Genomic DNA, 21,181 nt, shown 5'->3' with positions numbered 1-21,181 from the left:
AAAGGTGGTTAGAAAATTAAAAGAAAGAAAAAGAAAGAAAGAAAAAAGCTGAAAGATGCTGGTGTGGCACGCACCTTCTGTATCATCGCGCATTTGCTCCACCAAATCTGTCAAATCCTCCCAAGAGTCTTTGCAAACGGCAAAAAGAAAGGAAAAGAAAGATAAAATGTCATGCAAGCCAAGAAAGAAAAGTGTTATCAAAAACAAGGTATCAAAAGGGGTAACTGAAAGGGGGATTCCTAGAACTCTTTGGGCATAACCAGGAGATTAGCAGTGAAAAGTGCTGGGAACGTACCCAAGGAGCCATGCGACACTAACCAAGCAGAGATATCAACTAGGACTGTTAAACATGTCTCAAAGCTAAGATTAACAATTTCGAAGCTTCTCATCAGAGGAGAGAAAGATGTACATCCCATAAAAAGTAACATTTTTTTTCCCACCGAAAATCAAGAACGGAGTCTTTGCATTCTAAGTGTGCATACCACTGACCTCATTTAATATTTATTTTGACCTTCTGTGAAGCTAAAACACACGTGGAGTGTTTTTTAGACTCAGGCCAAATATCATGATGGAAAACTAGTGACTTTTCTTAAATGGTGGCTTAGACAGTAAAAATAATTAAAGAACAATCTAAAGACTTGTCCCAAGCCCTCCACCCCAACGGTTCTCCTTCCTCAAAACAAAAATAAAGGAAAAATTGCTGTTTTGAAGACAAAATAAATCACTTATAATTCAATAAAGACAGACGTTTACTCAATTTAATGTATAGTACTCTCCTCTTATTATAAATTCAATGTTTTTTAAAATTAAAATTTGATTAGCATATAGTTGCTTTATAATGTTGTGTTAGTTTCTACTGTATAGCAAATTAATCAGCTATATGTATATAAATCCTCTTTTTTGGATTTCCTTCCCCACTGTAAATTCAATATTCTTATATACAGAATATTCCAAGTGAGGCAAAAGGACAAGAATGTCAAGATTTCAAATATAAAAGATACTTCATTATAGTTTCTTCTAACAGTGTCTTAAGCTGTAAGATCATTGTCTGTTCTGAAATAAAATTTGAGAACCTACAGAAATTTTTTAAAAAATGGATTAGCTTCATCCTTCAGAAACTCTGAAACCATTACACACAACTGCAACATTCACACTTAAACTCACTAAATCATGTGAATTTTATATGTATTAAATACTTAGCAAATAAAAGCAAGTTCTCAGAGGATAAAGCATAACAAAAATAAGAAAGTGAGCAAAGAATACTTTGCCCATGATAAGCCCTCTTTCTTAAGAAACTTATCATAGAAGTCAGCATTGGATCTGAAGCAATAACTTGAAATAACCATCTAGAAAAAGAATTTATCATTTGTCCTATTCTCACAAGTTTATTAATTATCCCTGCAATTAAACTGGTTAACTTTGGTTCTCATGTGGCATAGTGATTTTCAAGTGGTGTGTAAGGGTACATTCCAGTGTCAAATATATGGTCAGTTACCCTGTAAAAATGCACCAAAAAACCAAAAATATATAAAAAGTTTAAATTTAAATTTAGAAAACAGGGAAGCAGATGGGGATCTAGTAAGGTGACATGTGATTAAAATGGAACTCTTTTGAAATGAAAACTACATATATAAAGATTATTGTTAGGTCAGACCCAAAGATGGCTAATATGAAAAGAAAGCAAGTATCTCTACCCTATTACATTTGTATTGTCTTTCCATTAATGACTTTGCCCGGGCTCACATCCCAGCTCCACCCCTCACTGCCTGTTATGACCTTGGTCCAGAGACTTCATCTCTTTTTCCCAAGTCTCCTCAACTATAAAACACACGGACAAGAACAGTATCTTTCTTACAGTACTGCTGCAAGGAGTAAAAGAGTAAACATCAGTCCAAAACTTTTTATCTGATTATTTTCTGGCCAAATGAACTTTGAAATTCAAAATTTTATTTTTTTAGAAAGGTGAAATGGCAATACTGAGGCCAACATGCAGAACTAGCAGGGCCTGGGGCAACACGTCACAAGCAAGCGCGTTAGTATTTCTGCAGGAAATGAATGGCTGCTCAAATTAAATAGAATCAATGAAGACTATAAATAGCCTCAAGTAAATTTAGGTCGTATTTCAGTACCAAATAAGTTCAGGCAAACTTAAGAAAAATGCTTTCAGAGCTTTTACTGGATTTTACAATTGTGGATCTGTATGTGTAGAACACTCAGAAAGTGTCTCATACAGAAAAAGCACAATTCTATTATTTTACAATGAATTTGTGTTAAAATACATCATATACAGATATCTTTGCACATTTGATTTTCAAGTATAATCCTCTGAAAATATAATATGTTACCGATTTATATTATGTAGGCTTATAGATTTATAAGAACCTATTTTTCTAACAATCATGTTATTTTTCTATATAGACTTGTTATATGACTTTGTGAAAATCAGTGACTATTCTTATTTTAGTCTGCATTTCTTTAACCAAAAGTTACATTTGTCACCTAATAAAAGTCTATCTTATTAAGCAGAATATACAGATCCTCCAAGATCTATGCAAAGAAGAGCTCAGGAAAGTGAATTTCTAGGTAGAAATGGGTGGTGGGTACAAGAAGTCTCTCTGACTTCCCCTTGGCACATTTCATCTACAGCACTTTTCTGTTCCATCCAGACTTACTTTGTTTTGTTTCTAAACAATATTTAAAATCATGAGTGCCAGAGTGATAGAATCAGTTTAAAAGAGACAGCCCTGCTCCCTGAAAGGTAAAAGGTATGTTTTCTCTTTCTAAAGTTGTTTCCCACTTTACCATGGCATGCTCAGAATTGTACTGCAATAAAGAATGTATATCACAATATTCTTTTATAACCCCCAAAGAAGAATTTATAAAAGATTTCTTTAAAAAATGGTGCCCTCTGGAATATGTTCAACTTGTTAAAATAACAACAATAACAAAAGCATCTAATACACGAATCAGAGAGGAGGGGGCAGCAGAGCCAACTATTCCTGTTTTTTGCCTCCAGTATGTTTCGCCCGGTCTAAAAAGCTATATTACTTTGAATTTTTGTCATAATACATATTCACAGGTTGCAAAGAAGAGTAATATAGAGCCTTACGAGTTGATACAGAAGATAAGGTCTGGATTAAATTTTGCTCTAGATAAAGCATAGTTCAGAGCTGTGGAGATCAGAATTGAGCCAGACGTGCACTCTAAATGTCAAGTGGTAAACCGGTGCTTCCAAAGTTACGCTAGCTACTCGGTGCTCACTCAGAACACTGACTCGCAAGGAAAGAGGTGTGGATTGTCACAGGTGTGGTGCCATGAAACCAACGCAACATCAGGATCACCACTCCACTCGAAACACTTGGATTAAATGGCTAAAAATGCTGCTCCTAACAGACTCGGTCACCTTATTTTTAAGATCCATTTGAATGAAGATATACTTTAAGTCAAGAGACAAGAGACGGGCTGCAACTGTACAAAGGCTCTGAATTTTCAAGGAAGCACAGCTTATTTCCTGGCTAAACGAGCAGTCTAATTTACTTGGCTCTGAAAATATTTAATCAGTGATCCTGTAAGACAGTTGCTCTTATGGTACATGGTGACTCAATGATGATGCAGTGTGTCTGCAGAAAGCCCTGGCTTTGATGTTGGGCCTTGCGGAGCTACTCCATTTCTCTATCCATGATGGAGGGGCGGGGGGGAGGGCTGAAGCTCCCTCCCTCCTGAGAAGCACTGGAATAGCCACAAAGTGCCTCTCCACTGTTTATGTACCCATGTTTGTGAGATCTCTCTTCTTGATATATTCTCTGTTCAGTATTATTACTATAGAGTCTGTAGTATAGACAGCTGAGTTACAGTCCAGTTTAGAGACAAAAGTAATCAAGTTACACTGTCTCCTTGAGGCTAGGTGTGTTTTCTTTTTTCTTTTTCTTTTATTGGGGGTATAACTGCTTTACAATGTTGTGTTAGTTTCTGCTATACAGTGAAGTGAATCAGCTATATGCATACATCTATCCCCTCCCTCTTGGATCTCCCTCCACCCCACTCACTCAGGTCACCAGAGATCACTGAGCTCCTTGTGCTGTACAAAAGGATTTCACATATATGAGTCAATATATGTTTTTCTCTTTCTGACTTACTTCACTCTGTGTGACACACTCTTAGGTCCACCCAGGTCTCTACAAATGACCCAATATCATTCCTTTTTATAGGTAATATTCCATTGTGTGTGTGTACATACACACAAACATATATATATATATATACACACACACACACACAACATCTTCTTTATCCATTCATCTGTTGATGGACATTTAGGGTGCTTCCATGGTGTCTTTGATTTTGAGTGTTACTTTTTGAAAGTTTATTACAGTTTCTTGAGGGGAAATCCTTCCTGAAACCCAATCACTGATCACAAATAACTCTTTGAAGGACTGTTGTGAACATAAATGTTCCTTAAGAGAACCTGTACTCAGTGCATCATAGGTAATAAATGTCAACTTTACATTTACAAGAAACCAATGCATGCCCTGTATTTTGATTTGACTATAAACTGGAATCCTCTAAGTATTTGCCATACTTATTTAAAGAAGATAGAGAAGAATGGATTGAAAAAAATAAATAAATAAACTAATTATTAAACACAGGGAAAAAACGTTAAGTCAATGTTAAGTAGACCAAGGAAAAATTTAGCAGCTGAGGCTCTGTTAAACTAACAGTAATTGGGTTGGTGTTGGAGAAGACTCTTGAGAGTCCCTTGGACTGCAAGGGATCCAACCAGTCTATTATAAAGGAGATCAGTCCTGGGTGTTCATTGGAAGGACTGATGTTAAAGCTGAAACTCCAATACTTTGGCCACCTCATGCAAAGAGTTGACTCACTGGAAAAGACTCTGATGCTGGGAGGGATTGAGGGCAGGAGGAGAAGGGGACGACAGAGAATGAGATGGCTGGATGGCATCACCGACTTGATGGATATGAGTCTGAGTGAATTCCGGGAGTTGCTGATGGACAGGGAGGCCTGGTGTGCTGTGATTCATGGGGTCGCAAAGAGTCGGACACAACTGAGCGACTGAACTGAACTGAACATAATAATAAATATTAGCAAAGGAACTATCAAGCTAACTTATAAAAAAAAAAAAAGCTAAGAGGTCCTGTTATAATAAACCAGTAAGTTAGGCCAAGGTCTATTTTATTCCCAAAGTATAGTAAAAAAAATCAAAAAAACCACAAAACTATTAGCAGGGAAATACAAACAATCCTGGAAAAAGTAATATTAAGTTATTTTGATACTGTGATTTGTAATAATAAATATATATTTGGTTATAATTTCCAGTTCCTGACACAGGTTCCTGAAATCTTATAAACTCCTAAGTGATAAGAACACTAGGAACATCTTTTGTTCTAATGAGATTACTCTGGGGGTCTCTCAAGTGGGAGTTGGTTCCCATAATTAAAAGTTTGGAATTATCAGCACCCCACTCCCACTTCTCTGGAGAGACAAGAGGGGCTGAAAATGGAGTTAATAACAGGTCTTATCCATATGAGGAAGCCGCCTTAAAATCCCAGTAGTATGGGGTTCAGAAACTTTCAGGTTGGTGAACACATTCATGAACCAGGAGGGTGATGTATGTCGGCTAGAAAGGGGCAGAAGCTTCTGTGCTCTGGGCCTTCCAGATCTCACTCTACGTGTCTCTTCATCTGGCTGTACATTTGTATCCTCCATCACATCCTTTCATAAACTGGCAACATAAGTAAGGGTTTCCCTGAGTTGTATGAGCTGTTTAGCAAATAACTGAATTCAAGAGAGAGAAGGTCATGGGAACCTCTGATTTGTAGTCCAGTCAGCTAGAAATGGTGGGTAACCTGGGGACCTACTACTTGCAGCCAACGTCTGTGTGGTGGGGGTGAGGGAGTAGTCTTGAGGATCTGAGCCCTTGACCTGTGGGATCTGATGCTATCTCCAGGGGAACAGAGTTAGAAATGAGTTAAACTGTGGGACATCCTGCCCTTGTTAAAGAATTGCTGCTATGGGGAAAAATCCCACACATTTGATGACAAGAAGTGTCAGAAACGAAGTGTTTTTGTGGAACTCAACTGGGTAGCTGCTGCCCATAGAACAGGACACAGTGACATTCTCAGATAAGACAGAGTACATCTCAAAAATATCCTAAGTTTTACAGCTCTAGAAGAAAGAAAAAAGAAGAACCAGCAGCCTTTTTAACCCCAGAAAATAAACGCTAGCAATCTCAGAGAAGCATGGAGTTTCTCAGTGTACTATCAGAAGTAAAACTCATTCTCTTCTGCATAGGACATTGTCGCTAACTTAAAGAAAACAGAAAAACAAACAGATAAAATGTTATGCAGTTTACAGCTACTGAATCAACTGTCCTAAAAAATCCACAGTTTCCTTTGAGAGTTCAGATTTTAATAGTGTGAGAAACCACAACCAACTACAGCAGTCAAAGATAAAAATGAGTTGCAAGGAGGGAACATTCAGGATACTGTGGCATTAAATTTTTTTTTAATGTTTATGGCAGCTTGGAAACGTGTATAAAAAATTAAAATACATTACTACTTGACCCAGAAATTCCACTTCTAAAAATGAAAATTTTTCACATCAGAAACACAATGATACACCAAGAATGTCTGTGGTAGCCTAATTTAGAAATAACCTCAATGCTTGTAGTAAGAGAATAAAGAAATTATGGCACATCCAAACAACTAAGGCATTAAAGGAGGTGGTACAGATTTCCATCTACTGATGTGGAGAGAAAATAGGCAGGTCACACAACACAGGTATACACATAACTTATGTGTATAAAATTGTGTGAGTTTGTAAATGAACTCCATGTATATATATTAAAAAAGAGAATCTGGTTACTAAATCTTACTAGTGATTATTGATAGGTGCTAGAATTGTAGATGAATTCTGTTTTATATTTTTTACTTTTCTGTATTCTGTGACCTTTTAAATGTGAATATATTATTTTTTAACTAGAAGAATAAAGTTGCTTTCATAAATATATTTTCTAGAAGAACCTCATTAATTTTAATACACTGACTTAATTTTAATTATGGGGAAAAATATTACTTAGAGGCTATTTCACAATAAGTCTGTTTCACTGTCCCTCTACACATGTATTTCTAAGCTCATCAAATTCTTCTATTTGTTCTCTGACAAAGTTCAAATAGGAAAAACTGCAAGGGAATGAATTTAATATTTATTTCCCTGTACTCAAGAGCACTTCATAGCAATCCAAGTGACTGGTGGGGGCTGGAGCAATCACAATGGAAAATCGTGCCCCATTATACTCTCCACCTTCCCCAAAAGGGGCACAACCAAAAAACCCCAAATAATACAGAACCAGAAGTGAAGAGCGGGTTTCCCTGGTGGCTCAGTTGTAAAGAATCTGCCTGCTGACGAAGGAGATGTGGGTTCAGTCCCTCGGTTGGCAAGATCCCCTGGAGAAGGAAATGGCAACCCACTCCAGTATTCTTGCCCGGGAAATCCCATGGACAGAGGAGCCTGGCGGGCTACAGTCCAAGGGGTCGCAAAAGAGTCAGACACTACTGAGCAACTAAATAACAAGTGAAGAGCAGAGAATATGGTGGGTTCTCTCAAATGACAGCCATGCTCTCTTCCCAGTCATGTCTCACAGGTGCCCAGGCCTGGGAATCCACCAACTTGAAATCCTGAGCTTCATCATTGAGTACTAGTTATGTAATCTGGTACAGCATTTACCTCTGGAAAATGATACATAACGTCTGTGATTACCTTAGGACACAGGATGTTCTGGCACTGGAAGCTGACGAGCCACAGAAGAGTTATTAATGTGAACTACAAAGAAAGGCACACATTAAAGTAAAAGCTCCATCCAAAAAAGGTCCAGAAAAAGTTCACCAACATAGAGCAAAGACAGTAGTAACGCACCGTGATTAATGACGTGCACTAAAGCAGATGCCAGTGACACGAGTAATAAGGAGCTGGGAAGAAACTGAAAGTAGACCTGAAGAAAGCTAATTTTAGGGAGAGCAGGTTACCATCAGCTCAGAGGCAGCATGGAGCTCTTCTATGGCTTCATTTACGGATTGGGGTGCAAAGAGAACCCTGCTGATATTTCTCCCTGATTCAGGATTCTATAAAATCCCAGAGGCAAGTGGGTACAACTTACCGTACAAGGGAGATTAGCCAGGCTATTTCAAGATCAGACCAACAAGAAGGAATGAATCTTGTCCAGAAAACTTTGTCTGGCAGGCTTCTGAGATGGCAATAGAATCTATAATATTCACTGTGAGAATTTCACAAAGACTTCCCTGTACACACGTAATCACAACTCAGAGAACCTGAGCATGTAAACTTGAGGCTAACTGGCTGGTAGCAACAAATGTTCCAGTAATCTCACTGAGAGCAGATTACAAAAGGAAGCATGCCAAAGGAAAGAACTGTAACATGATTCTATAAAATAGACAATCCTACTCACTACAGCCCTGAAATTAAAAGACGCTTGCTCCTTGGAAGAAAAGCCATGACCAACCTAGACAGCATAATAAAAAGCAGAGACATTACTGTGCCAACAAAGGTCCATCTAGTCAAAGCTATGGTTTTTCCAGTAGTCATGTATGGATGTGAGAGTTGGACCATAAAGAAAGCTGAGCGCTGAAGAATTGATGCTTTTGAACTGTAGCATTGGAGAAAACTCTTGAGAGTCCCTTGGACTGCAAGGAGATCCAACCAATCCATCCTAAAGGAAATCCTGAATATTCTTTGGAAAGACTGATGCTGAAGCTGAAACTCCAATACTTTGGCCACCTGATGCGAAGAGCTGACTCATTTGAAAAGACCCTGATGCTGGAAAAGATTGAAGGTGGGAGGAGAAGGGGGTGACAGAGGATGAGATGGTTGGATGGCATCGCTGACTCAATGGACATGAGTTTGACTAAGTTCTGGGAGTTAGTGATGAATAGGGAAGCCTGGCATGCTGTAGTCCATGAGGTCACAAAGAGTCGGACACGACTGAGCAAATGAACTGAACTGATCCACTCAGGTTTTATTTTCTGAGCAAAGGATAGGAGTAAATTAAATGCTGTACTGAATGCACCCAAGTCTAGACACTGTGGGCCACTCATGCCTGTATGCAGCATATAGTCAGCTTTGAAAACAAAGTATGCCAAAAAGTAATGTTTTTTGGCCTGTTACCTTGAAAAACTCAAAATGTCTAACTAGAAATATTAAAAATTATACTGAAGATTGAATCCAAAGCAGTAGTCCTGCTTTTAGAGCTATGGTTCCTGTTCGTGGATGTGGAAAACTCTGTCACGGAAGATACTTAACTCTGAGGTAGACAGATGGATGAGTACGCAATTATAGTTTTCATAAAGCTTTTTTTCTTTAAAGAAAAAACAACACAGTATCCTGATTATAGTAATATAACCTCTTATAGGATATTAGGGGGCAACAGGATGAGATGGTTGGATATTGTGACTCAATACAGTGACTCAATGGACATGAGTTAGAGCAAGCTCTGGGAAATAGTGAAGGACAGGGAAGCCTGACGTGAGGCAGTCAATGGGGTCGCAAAGAGTCAGACACAGCTGAGTAACTGAACAATGACAAGAATATTTGGAAGACATAAAGAAGTATGCTGCTGCTGCTGCTAAGTCACTTCAGTCGTGTCCGACTCTGTGTGACCCCACAGACGGCAGCCCACCAGGCTCCCCCGTCCCTGGGATTCTCCAGGCAAGAACACTGGAGTGGGTTGCCATTTCCTTCTCCAATGTGTGAAAGTGAAAAGTGAAAGTGAAGTCGCTCAGTCGTGTCCGACCCTTAGCGACCCCACGGACTGCAGTCTACCAGGCTCCTCCATCCACGGGATTTTCTAGGCAAGAGTACTGGAGTGGCTTGCCAAATCCTCTGTTGTTCCACTCTCCAGAGAAAACCACTTTTTACACTTTTGGCACATTTCCTTTCACTTGGGTGTACATGTATCTATATTTAAATCTATTTGTGATCACATTGTACATGTGGCTTGGGAGACAGCTTTTAAAACTTACTATACTTTAAACAATATCCTAGACCACTAAATATTCTTCCACAACACCATTATCAATGTTTGTGGTACTGATGCTCTACAATTTATTGAATAATTTTCCTGTTAGATTATTTAAGTTATATTTAAAGTTTTGCTACTATAAACTATAATACTGTGATGACTATACATACTTGTATATTTTTCCCATATCTCTGATTATTTCCTTAGGATAAATGTCTGGTATAACCACTGGAACTTAATTTTTGAGGCACCTGATTCACAACAATAAAGCAATTTTCAAAAAGGCTGTGCCAATGAATATTCTACTAGCACCTGAATTTTCCTATTTTTTCATCAGTGCTGAATATTATTCACAGATATGTTCAACAAAAAATTACCTGTTATACTAAACTTCTATTTTCAAAATAAAATACTATGAGTCTGAATTATGAGCTAAATGATTTAAAAAAATTTTAAATATCCAGAAACCATAAGTTGTGTGTAATGGAAGGTAAGGTATTAAATAGTCTTTTCTTTTAAAAGTGATCATTTTCTGGGGATTATGGGGCATTTGTGTGTGTGTGCTCAGACGCTAAGTCGTGTCTGACTCTTGTCAATCCCAAGGATTGTAACCTGCCAGGCTTCTCTGTCCATGGGATTCTCTGAAAATATTAGAGTGGGTTGCCATTTCCTCCTCCAGGGGATCTTCCCCATCCAAGGATGGAACTGGAGTCTGTTAGGTCTCGTGCACTGGCAGGTGGATTCTTTACCACTAGTGCCATAAGGGCATTGAGTTCACCTAAAGTGTGTTAGATAGCTACCATAAACAGTATATACAGTAATATGAGGCCTTCTTAAGGGTACAAAAGAAAATTTTTGCCCTAAAGAACTCTCTGTATAATTTAATAGAAGTATGAATCACATAGGCTAAAATAAATCATCAGAGAATGATATCAAGTGTATTCAATCAAGTGATGGAGACAGAACCCAACGATTTAGGAGATGAGGGATACTGGACTTATTAAAGAAGGTTCATGGATAAAGGGAGTCAGGGGTCCTTTCTGGTTTCTAATTTAATGTCGGTGAGAAGAATTTAAAGCAGAAATAGTATTAACAACAAGAATAATCATTTTTTCGGTGAAGTACAGAATCACAGCCTGGTTGAAATAGGCAAGTATTGAAAAGGAGTTTAAAAAAACATTTGATAAGTCAAATTATCCAAAAGAAGGGCATGGGAATAGTTGGCTAAAGAATAAGGATTCAACATAGTTACTGTTTCTGACAAGCCATAGTCATGAACATTACTGCGACCACAAACAGCTTTTCATATCACTTTGCACATTCATTTGAGAAACAGTTAAAATTTAGCACATAAAGGTGCCACCTGCCCACCAGGTCAGTCTCAGCAGTGTATTATTTTTATCGTTTGACAGCATCTGTACAGTCGTATAAATATTTTCACAGACTTTATAAAAATGGATGGAAAGAGAAAAAAAAAAACCAAGTGGATAAAATGCTAAGGTATCCAATTTAACTGATGGCAATTGCCTGAGCAACTGAACTGAACTGAATTGCCAAGAATGCCCCAAACGCCATGCTTCTGGCCACATTTAGGTGCTCCCTGGACATAAGTTGGCCAATGCCATGTTCAACTGTGTATAAAACGGATGGAAATATGTCACCAGAGACTGGGAAGAAGACATCCCTTATTATGTGTGGGTCTATCGCTGGACTTACACTCACTGAATTCTGGTATAGGAGAGCTGCATGTAGGTTGGATCCAGGCTGCCCAAATGAGTCCTAGCTCCACCACTTACTACATCTCTGTCAATCTGTAAAATGGGGATGACAGTACCTAGGCTCAATAAGTTTTTGTACGGATTAAATGAGGTAATACATATATATATATATATATGTATATTACTTAGAGGAAACAGTTCCTGGCACAAAGTAGCTGCTCAATAAAAGACAGCATCTCTTCCTACACCACTGTCGCCATCAATTTTTCAAGAATATTCTACATTCAATATAAAGACTGTCTGAAACAGACTCTTGTGCAAGAATGCAAAGTTTATTTTCATGAAGACTTACTTGGCAATTTTATAAAGAATGAATCAGTATAATAGGAAGAGAAATGGCTTGGAGAAAAGCTGAAAGTAGGTGTGGGAATCTGAATGTGACATCGTCAGATTCTGGTAGTTGTGGAAATGAAAAGGGAAGACAAAATTAAGTCTTTGTGGCGGAAAAGACCACCTCTCTATCTTTTATGCCCTAACACATATAGGCCTATTTGTTTAATCATAACAGAATACTATGATAGCTGGATGCCTTAAATCCAGTTTATATAATTTCATACACACACACACACACACAAATGCAGAAAAGATCATTTATATATAGCTAAGTGATACTTTGGATATCATTAACATATGTTTACTTATGAAAATAACTGAAGCTTTGATTTTTCATCAGCTTCAGTTAAAGCGGTTTCATTTAACAATCTTTGAGCTTCATATGGTTTGTAATTTTCTTAGTAGAAAATACATGTTCATTGTCAGAAATATAAGGGAAGGTTCACACATAAATATGTGAAAATAGAAAGTCTACTCACAAACTTGCATGTTACTGGTATTCAATATTAGGAGTAATAATTGTTTTCTTTTTCTGTCAATTGGGAGAAATTCTTATTTAAGTCTTATTCAAGAGGGCTATTAAAATTCACATATTATATGATGATTTAATATATACTTATTTTATTAAAGTATGGAAATAAACACACACACTAATGAACTTATTCACTGTTAAAACACTTCAGATTTTACTGTTAAATAACATTATACAGAACCAGAATAGAAGCAATATACTATTTCAACACTAAACCTAACATTTTGTCCCTGGTAGAGCATGTAGTTTTATTAGTATTTCTTCTCAAAGAAGTGAAAATTTACTGGAAAGAAAATTTGGACAGACTGAAAATCTTTCAGCTCTGTTATCTGGGTCTCTGCAAATGCTGTCTCCTCCCCATTCCCCACCCCTAACGTCCCTTGCCTCCAGTTTTATAACCAGATTAACTCTTGCACATCCTTTAGGTCTTAGTTCAAACATTACTTACTTCAACTGGAAAATTTCCCTGGAACTTCCTAATAAAACATGTTTGGCTCTGTACCATAGCACTCATGCATGGATGCTCAGGCATCCATGGACTTTGTGACCCTATGGACTGTAGCCCTTCAGTCTCCTCTGTCCATGGAATTTTCCTGGCAAGAATACTGGAGTGGGTTGCCACTTCCTCATCCAGGGGATCTTCCCAGCCCAGGAATCAAACCTACCTCTCCTGTGTTGGCAGGCAGATTCTTTAGTGTTGAGCCACCTGGGAAGCCATTTTATCAATACTTGTTGAAGTATCCCACCTCTGGCTGGTCAATAAGCTCAGAAAATATAGAGGAGCAGGCATGGGCACTGTGCTATACCTCAGGATGTAGCATAGCGTGGAGCATAAATTATAGGTGGGATACTTAAGTGTATGCTGAATGAAGGGCTGAGGGTCTGATCTTATGATTAAAATAATGCATGTTTTCCTAAACATTTATTTTCTTTGGGGGTTCTAATGGTCCCTAAGGTTTTTTCTTCCCCAGGAAAAATAAAGTACAGATAAAAAATTTTATATATAATTTTTTGGATCATCTTCCCTGGTTTAGAAGCCCTGCACTAGACTGTAGTGAGTTGATGCTATGAAGTGTCTTGGTCAACAGCCATCTGGGTTTCCCTGCCAAAATGCCCACTGGGACATGTACTTTTTTCATTAAAACATATGCAGTTCCCAGGCAGAATGGGGTTTTACTCTTGTGCAATGACATTAATGAGTAAAAATACATTAGTAAATGTCAATGGAGTTATCTCAGAACCAGACACTTTCAGTAGTCACCAAAAAACAAACACTTTCTATTTCATCTTCAGGAGATTATTTTCCTTGCTTATTATTCCTTGCTTGCTTATTATCTCAGCAGATTATTCCCCACTAAATGGGAAAACCTGATCTGAAATCTACTGTTCCTGGGGAAGTATGGTCACTATGGATTAGAATTCCATGTCCAGTTCCTACGAAACATGATTGTCCTTTAGCAACTAAGTAGTTCACACTTATTTCACAGCAGCCTCTGACATTGTTGTTTCATCTTTTTTTTCCTTGACTGTGAATTCACTGAGGGCAAGGGCCATTGTTTCTTAGTCTCTCGAACTGGATTTTGCATCAAAGGATGCTCAATAAATATTTCTGATCAACTGACAGACCAAACACATGTAGTGCAGTAGTACAGGATCCTTACAAGTAGTACAGTATCGTTACTACAATCATAGATATTACATACAAGCTAGCTCCTTATATCTAAATGCACACTAAAGCGAAATGTGACTACCAGGGGAAAACTGGACACTTATGCAGTAATAGTGTGTCTGAAGTCGGTCATCACACACAGTTTTCTATAACCAAAGTTCTCTGTAACTTGAAAATCAAAGGCTTGACCAGAGGTTCTCTTCTTAATGTGTCTGCCTCTTATTATCTGTATTTGAAAAAGGTATTTTCTAAGTCAAAAAATAATTCAAATCTTAAGAGTTACCTTTGTAACCAAATGGTCTATTTTACTGTAATAAACTGATCTATTTCACTTCTCAATGTCGGATTCCTCTTCTTTAAAAGAAAGTTAATGGGAAAACAGGTATTTCTTGATAACCGACTTTTATTTTTAACCAATTATTTTCCTGTTTGCAAAGGCCCAAGAAAGGACAATGCTGAAATATGAATTTAAGCTACTAACCACCTTTAGTCTGTCCGGCAAACAACTAGCTTAGACTAGTCCAGAAGGTTAGATACAAAAACAGAAACAAAACTAGAAATACAGACTAAAAAGGCAAGAGATTTAACAATGGGGCTTACAACTGTTGAAGCTCAAACCACTGAATAACTATTACACAATTAACATTTATAGGGTACTTTACATTAAATATCTTGCTTAATGCTCCTAACTTACTATCGTGGTTTCCACTCCTAACAACTTACTATAGCCCAGCCCAGCATCTCACTGTGTGCGCTTGAAATGTCCCTTCCGAGTCCCCACCCACAACAGTATCTGCCTGTGATCCTATAGTTATCATACAAGGTGGAGCCTAGTCCAAGTGTCACTTCCTGGATGAAGCCTTTCCTGAGCCGCCTTCTGGCAATCAAAGATTTGGAAATTTGTTCCAGGTTTTTACAAAAGTGTACTAAAAGGAATGCGAGATGGCTGATCTCCTTGACCACCAATAAGTACTGAAATAATGAAGTGAGTTTTTATTCCCATGTATTTAAGAGTTAAGGTGGGCTGAAACTCTGGGTCTGGTCTACCCTCTGGGCAGCAGAGTGAAGACAAGAGCTGTTTTCAGAAAACAAAAGTTAGAAAACACAAAGCTTCTACCAATGAGGCCACAACGAGATTATCAGATTATCGTCTTAAGATGATACATAATGTTTTTGCCTGTTTTCTCTTGGGAGTCGGGCGCCCCAAGGCAGAATTTGCACAGTCAGATGTCCTTCCTTCTGTCTATGAATCAAATGGGACGTGTTCTGTGAACACTTGCTGTGTCTGGGCACCGAGTGCTCCATTTTGTCAACACAGTAGGGTTCCTGTTATCACTGGTCCAGCAATCACCACTTAAAGGTTAATAGCTAAATTAAACTTAACAACTGTCTCTAGCATTAATATTAAGGCAGACATTTCTTGGGTTTAAGTCACTGTTTAGACATCCAGAGTTAGCCAGTAGAGCAAGGAAATAAAATCCCTGTCTTTTATTTACCTGGCTTCCTAGATCACTAAACCTATGGATGTTTTCTTGGGCCTGGACTTTCTTTTATTACTTCTAGTACTAATAATTTGAAATTGTTGCTTCTTTTACCCAGTTGAAGGCAGAATTCCAAAATTCACTGCCAGCCTTTCTCTATTTTCCTCCACCCCTTCTCCAGTTGATTCTAAGGTGTTGGAAACTTTCTGTTTGTCTGTTTCCCCTAACCCAAGGATGAGTCACTTGAGCTTAGGTTGCAGCCCTCATATGGTTTACATCACAGATTTCTCCATAGAGAAGTCAAATAGCACCACTACAAATGTTTACGTGAACCAAGTAGCTCACTTTTGCTTACTCACAGGAAACTTGCTCAAAAAACAAACAGGTATGCAAACGATTGTTGCTGTTGTTCAGCCGCTAAGTAGAGTCTGACTCTTCCTGATCCCCACAAGACTGTACCCCACCAGGCTCCTCTGTCCACGGGGTTTCCCAGGCAAGGATACAGGAGTGGGTTGCCATTTCCTTCTCCAGGGGATCTTCCCGACCCAGAGATTGAACCTGTGTCTCTTGCATTGGCAGGAAGATTCTTTACCACTGAGCAACCTGGGAAGCCCATTCAAATTTTATAATTAAGGGAATATATGATATTGTGTGACTTTCAAAATAAATATTTTTAAAAACAAAATATGCAGACTGAGACATCTGCTGAAAAGACTTCTTGGTAGCATTCTCAAAATGTACTTTTCTTCCCTAAAGATTTTTAAAGCTTGGGAGGCTGTTCTAAATAGTACCAGCATTGTATGTGCCTTCAGCTGATGTCTCCTGACCGCTGTGCGGCACATTCTGAAACTCAGAGCCAAAGGAAGCTGTCCAACAGACAAGCCAATTGTTAAAGGGTGCAAAGGGCCTTAGAAACTACTTAAATATTGCCCTTAAAGACACACCCAAATGACTGCTTTGTGCTTCGATGTTAACCCCCTCTAAAAGCGGCTAACTGGGAAAATAAAATCCTTTTCAGACACAAAGAGTGAAATCTGAGTCATGATAAGATTGCAATGCTTGGTCAAGAGCAAGGAGTCACTTTTTCTAACCCAACTGCTAGGTGCAATTCACCTTGTGCCCTCTGTCCTGCAGTATGCCTAAACACTGGGCAGATTTTATGTAAAATTTATTCTCATATGTGAGCATTTCTTTCTTCATTATTTTAAGGGTGGAGAACAAACACTAGCTAAGAGGCCAGTACACAAAAGTACAAAACAATTAGATTCAAATTAATTTTCTTCCTTATGGTATTAAGTTCACAAAATTTAGGGGTAGAAGATAAAAGCCTCTCAGAATTTAGAAAAGGTTCTGGGAGAAAGTCACAAATCAAGAGACTACAAAGGTCTCAAAGGGACTGACAGTGGAGATTTCACATGGGTCAACAGTTATCACAAACAACTTAAAAAAAGCAATGGCCAATAGGTTCCATGGGTAGGAATTACCTTATCAATCATGCTTAACCTTTTAAGGTATTATGCTTTTTTGAGACCATATTCATTAAATAAGCACTGAACGTAAAACTGCTTTCTCATCTAACCTTACAATCTATATTATTTTAAAGAAAGAATGTTTGACCATGTATTTTCTAGATATCACAGCCTGTTTAACATTATATCCTGATGATAGGATACCCTTCGTGAGTGCTTCAACTATATCACATATGCTCCCATAATTAATTAGTCATGCAATTTTACCTTACTCTATTAAAAATAACTATGATTTCTATAATATGTTGGCATCTAATCAGAATTAATAGCTTTTCCATTGGTTGATTAGGGTCAGATATGATAAGTGATCTCAAATGTTCTTTAGCGCCTTCAAGACAAAGAACTCTAAGCAAGCACCAGCATCTTTTGAAAGGATACCTCAGAGGGGAGGGAAAAAATATTTTCCCCCAGTCGAGAAGGGGAGCTGGTGGTAGGTTTAAGGATGAAAGGTTTTCAGGGCCATTAGCTTGTTTAGAGTATGGGTTCCTCCTGCTCTCCCTGACCCCCCCAGCCCGATTAACAAGGAGGATGCTGGTGAGATACTGGAGGATGGGTTCTGACCATACCTTCATGGGTAGGCTCTGGGTCAGGTGTAAGTGAGATGTCATCCAGCTCTCGCAGGCAGAGCCATTCTCCATCCATAGACACTCGGAATTTGCAAAGGTAGATGGTCTCCATGGCAGCCTGTGTGATCTTGTCAGTGGTGGGGGTTGGCATGTCGGTTGGAGGCGTCAGAGCAGACATGATGACTCAGCTGGGACCACAACACACACACACACACACACCCCCCAAACAAAAATAAATAAAAACCCTCCTCAACAAAAAACCCAAAATCAGAAGCTCTGCAACAAAGCTCTCAAGAAAATAGGTGGGGGAGGGTTTAAAAAAAAAAAAGAAAAATACCTATGCTTTAAGCACCAAGTGTTCAAGATAAATAATTCTATGCTATCTTTTCTCAGAGGCAGTTCCTACCACATAGCAAAATAAGATGAGGCTTGTCTTCTTCCAGCTTCTCTCCTGTTATCTTCCCTTCCCTACCCCCTTCTTTTTCAGCTGAGGCAGAGGCTTGAAATCCTGCACAGCCGATGCTACCTTAGTTGGCTTTAAAAACTGGCCTCTGTATGAGAAACTGAAAAATCTTCCTTCTTTTTACAGAAAAAAAAAATACAAAAGAAAAAAAATGAACAAAAATAAACCAATATTTTCTGTTTAGCTTAAAAAAAATTCCTGAATTGCAGAAATCACTTCCAGGATCTGCTCAGAGGAGCCGGGATGCTGAGTTCTAATAGGATTGGTTGTGCGCAGTAAGCAGGGTGTTGACCAAAATGGCTGACTAATGAACTGAACTGAAAATTCAAGCTCATGTGACCAGCTGCTCTGAACGTAGGGCGAGCAATTCCCAGGATGCTTTATAGATGCTGCTGATGCAGGGAGGGCAATTAGGCTGCCTGCTTTCATCGTGCACAACCCACTTCCAGACTGTGCTAGTCAAACTGTGATCAGACATAACACAATGCACGTATTCTCATCAATTCCCCTTGCTGTAGGATAAAAGGGCTGGGTAACAGGAGGACAATTAATACTGGGTAACGCTGTACAGCAAAAATGGTAAAAGAGGTAGTTAGATTAATTTAACAAGCACATAATTCACTTCTTTTATCCTTATATACTTAGCTATCAAAATTCTTTGCTCTGCTAAAGGTGGTGTTTTAAGAAAAACTAAAGCAGATTTTTGATTTAAATGTACTTTCAGGCATTCATAATTTCCTTCTCCAAAGTACAAAGACTTAATTTTTCAGATTGGACAGAAGTGCAAGAAAAAAAAACAACAACCTAGAAGTTAAATCCTTCCTGATTTATGGCAGTCCCTCCTTCACTTCTGACACTGCTGTATTCACCAAGTTTCTACATTAGACTGTTTCTAATAAGAGGATAAAAGTATGCTACATCTTAAAATTTCTCCCACCCTGGAACAACCTAAGTGCACATTATCATATTCTATTTTGCATATTTTATTTTTCTATTTTTTGGGCCACACCACAAGGCGTGCACGGTCTTAGTTCCCTGGACCAGGGATTGAGCCTATGCCCCCGTGCACTGCAAGTGTGGAGTTCTAACCACTGGACCACTAGGGAAGTCCTATCATATTATCTTAAACCAATCAATGAGTTTACCCATCTACACATCTGTATTATCCAATGAGGCCTTTATGCCTTGGAAGCGAAAACTTAGGTACTTGTTTTCTGAGCTACATAAATAACGAAGAGATAAGGGATGACAGAGACTTTCTTTGAAATGTTTTGAATGGTTGAAAACAATTTTTTTTCTTTTGCTGAAGGGTCTGGTTTTAAGGAGGAACATAAAACTTCAAGAAATATGCCCTAAGATGATTTATTCTGTTCTAGGATTTATGATTATTCTTTCCTAGGATTTCTTATGAGAGGGATATCTAACAACTGAAAGAAAAATTTCTTCTTGAGTATTATTAAAATGTCATAAATGTTACATACATATAACTAACTGAATCACTTTGCTGTATATCTGAAAGTAACACAACATTACAATTCAACTATACTTCAACAACAACGAAAATTCTTTAAAAAGTAAATGAAAAGGAAAGCCGTATTGGAATAAAGTGTTTACAGAAAATACAAAAAAATTCGTAAATGCCTCCACCCTAATTTGAGATTGAGCTCAAAGGAAAAGATATTAAGAGCCAGACTATGTAGGTAAACAGGAATTTTCACACTGTTAGAGGGAAGGCAAACTGGCAAAACGTAAGAATGCATATACATATATACTTATTTATAATCAGGAAGAAAATCAGCAAGTTATAAGGAAAACAAAATATTCCAGGTGGGTTTATTCTTTTCTGTTTAAATCTCTTCCAACATTACTCCTACATCTGGATCAGACCTATTCCTTCGTTCATTCAGTAAATATTCACTAAGAGTACTCCACATGCCAGGCACTTGGCAGGGAGCAGTAAGATCAGAACACTTTTTCTCTTTTTTTTAAGATCACTTTTTCAAGGAAGCAAACTGCAGCCATGAAATGAAAAGACTCTTGCTCCTAGGAAAGGAAAGCTATGACAAATCTGTGAAAGTGAAAGTCGCATCCAACTCTGTGTAGTCCATGGAATTCTCCAGGCCAGAATACTGGAGTGGGTAGCTTTTCCCTTCTCCAGGAGATCTTCCCAACACAGGGATTGAACCCAGGTCTCTCACATTGCAGGTGGATACTTTACCAGCTGAGCCACAAGTGACAAACCGAGATAGCTTTTTAAAAAGCAGAGACATCACTTTGCTGACAAAAGTCCAGACAGTCAAAGCTATGGGTTTTCCAGTAGTCATGTATATCACATCTGTAGATGTGAGAGTTGAACCATAAAGAAGCTGAGCACCAACAAATTGTGGTGCTGAAAGACTCTTGAGAGTCCCTTGGATTGCAAGGATATCAAAACAGTCAATTCAAAAGGAAATCAACCCTGAATATTCATTGGAAGGACTGATGTTGAAGCTGAAGCTCCAATACTTTGGCTACCTGATGCAAAGAGGCAACTCATTGGGAAAGACCCTGATGCTGGGCAAGACTGAAGGCAAATGGAAAAGGGGGTGGTTGAGGATGAGATGGTTAGATAGCATTACTGACTCAAAGGACATGAATTTCAGCAAACTCCAGGAGAGAGTGGACAGTGGAGCCTGGCAAGCTGCAGTCCATGGCGTCTCAAATAATTAGACACAACTTAATTTCCAAATACGGAATATAAGCCTTCATTTAACACATTCACATTTGATTATAGTACAGT

General features: G+C 38.3%; 1 protein-coding gene across 8 annotated transcripts in view; it reads right to left on the bottom strand.

The window, feature by feature from the left end:
* The window catches only part of RUFY3 (RUN and FYVE domain containing 3), a 95,846-nt gene that overhangs the window by 56,468 nt on the left and 18,197 nt on the right, over positions 1-21,181 (bottom strand). Inside the window, exons 1-2 of one of the 8 annotated variants that reach the window (XM_088836380.1) lie at positions 17,940-20,034; positions 75-128 (exon numbers count right to left, since the gene is read on the bottom strand). The exons of 4 other annotated variants lie outside the window; for them this stretch is intronic. In XM_088836380.1, the coding sequence (XP_088692506.1) occupies positions 75-128; positions 17,940-18,117 (232 nt within the window). In that variant the 5' untranslated portion in view covers positions 18,118-20,034. Of the gene's footprint in view, positions 1-74; positions 129-17,939; positions 20,035-21,181 lie in introns of those variants that run through there. 3 more of the 8 variants (XM_088836375.1, XM_088836381.1, XM_088836377.1) reach the window with 3 other exon arrangements.

This window comes from Moschus berezovskii, chromosome 5 (assembly GCF_049115385.1).
Source record: "Moschus berezovskii isolate FMDL1 chromosome 5, NW_MosBer_1.0, whole genome shotgun sequence".
Lineage (NCBI taxonomy): Eukaryota > Metazoa > Chordata > Mammalia > Artiodactyla > Moschidae > Moschus > Moschus berezovskii.
The sequence above is the reverse complement of the archived record's forward strand: the minus strand, read 5'-3'. Positions and strand labels throughout refer to the sequence as shown.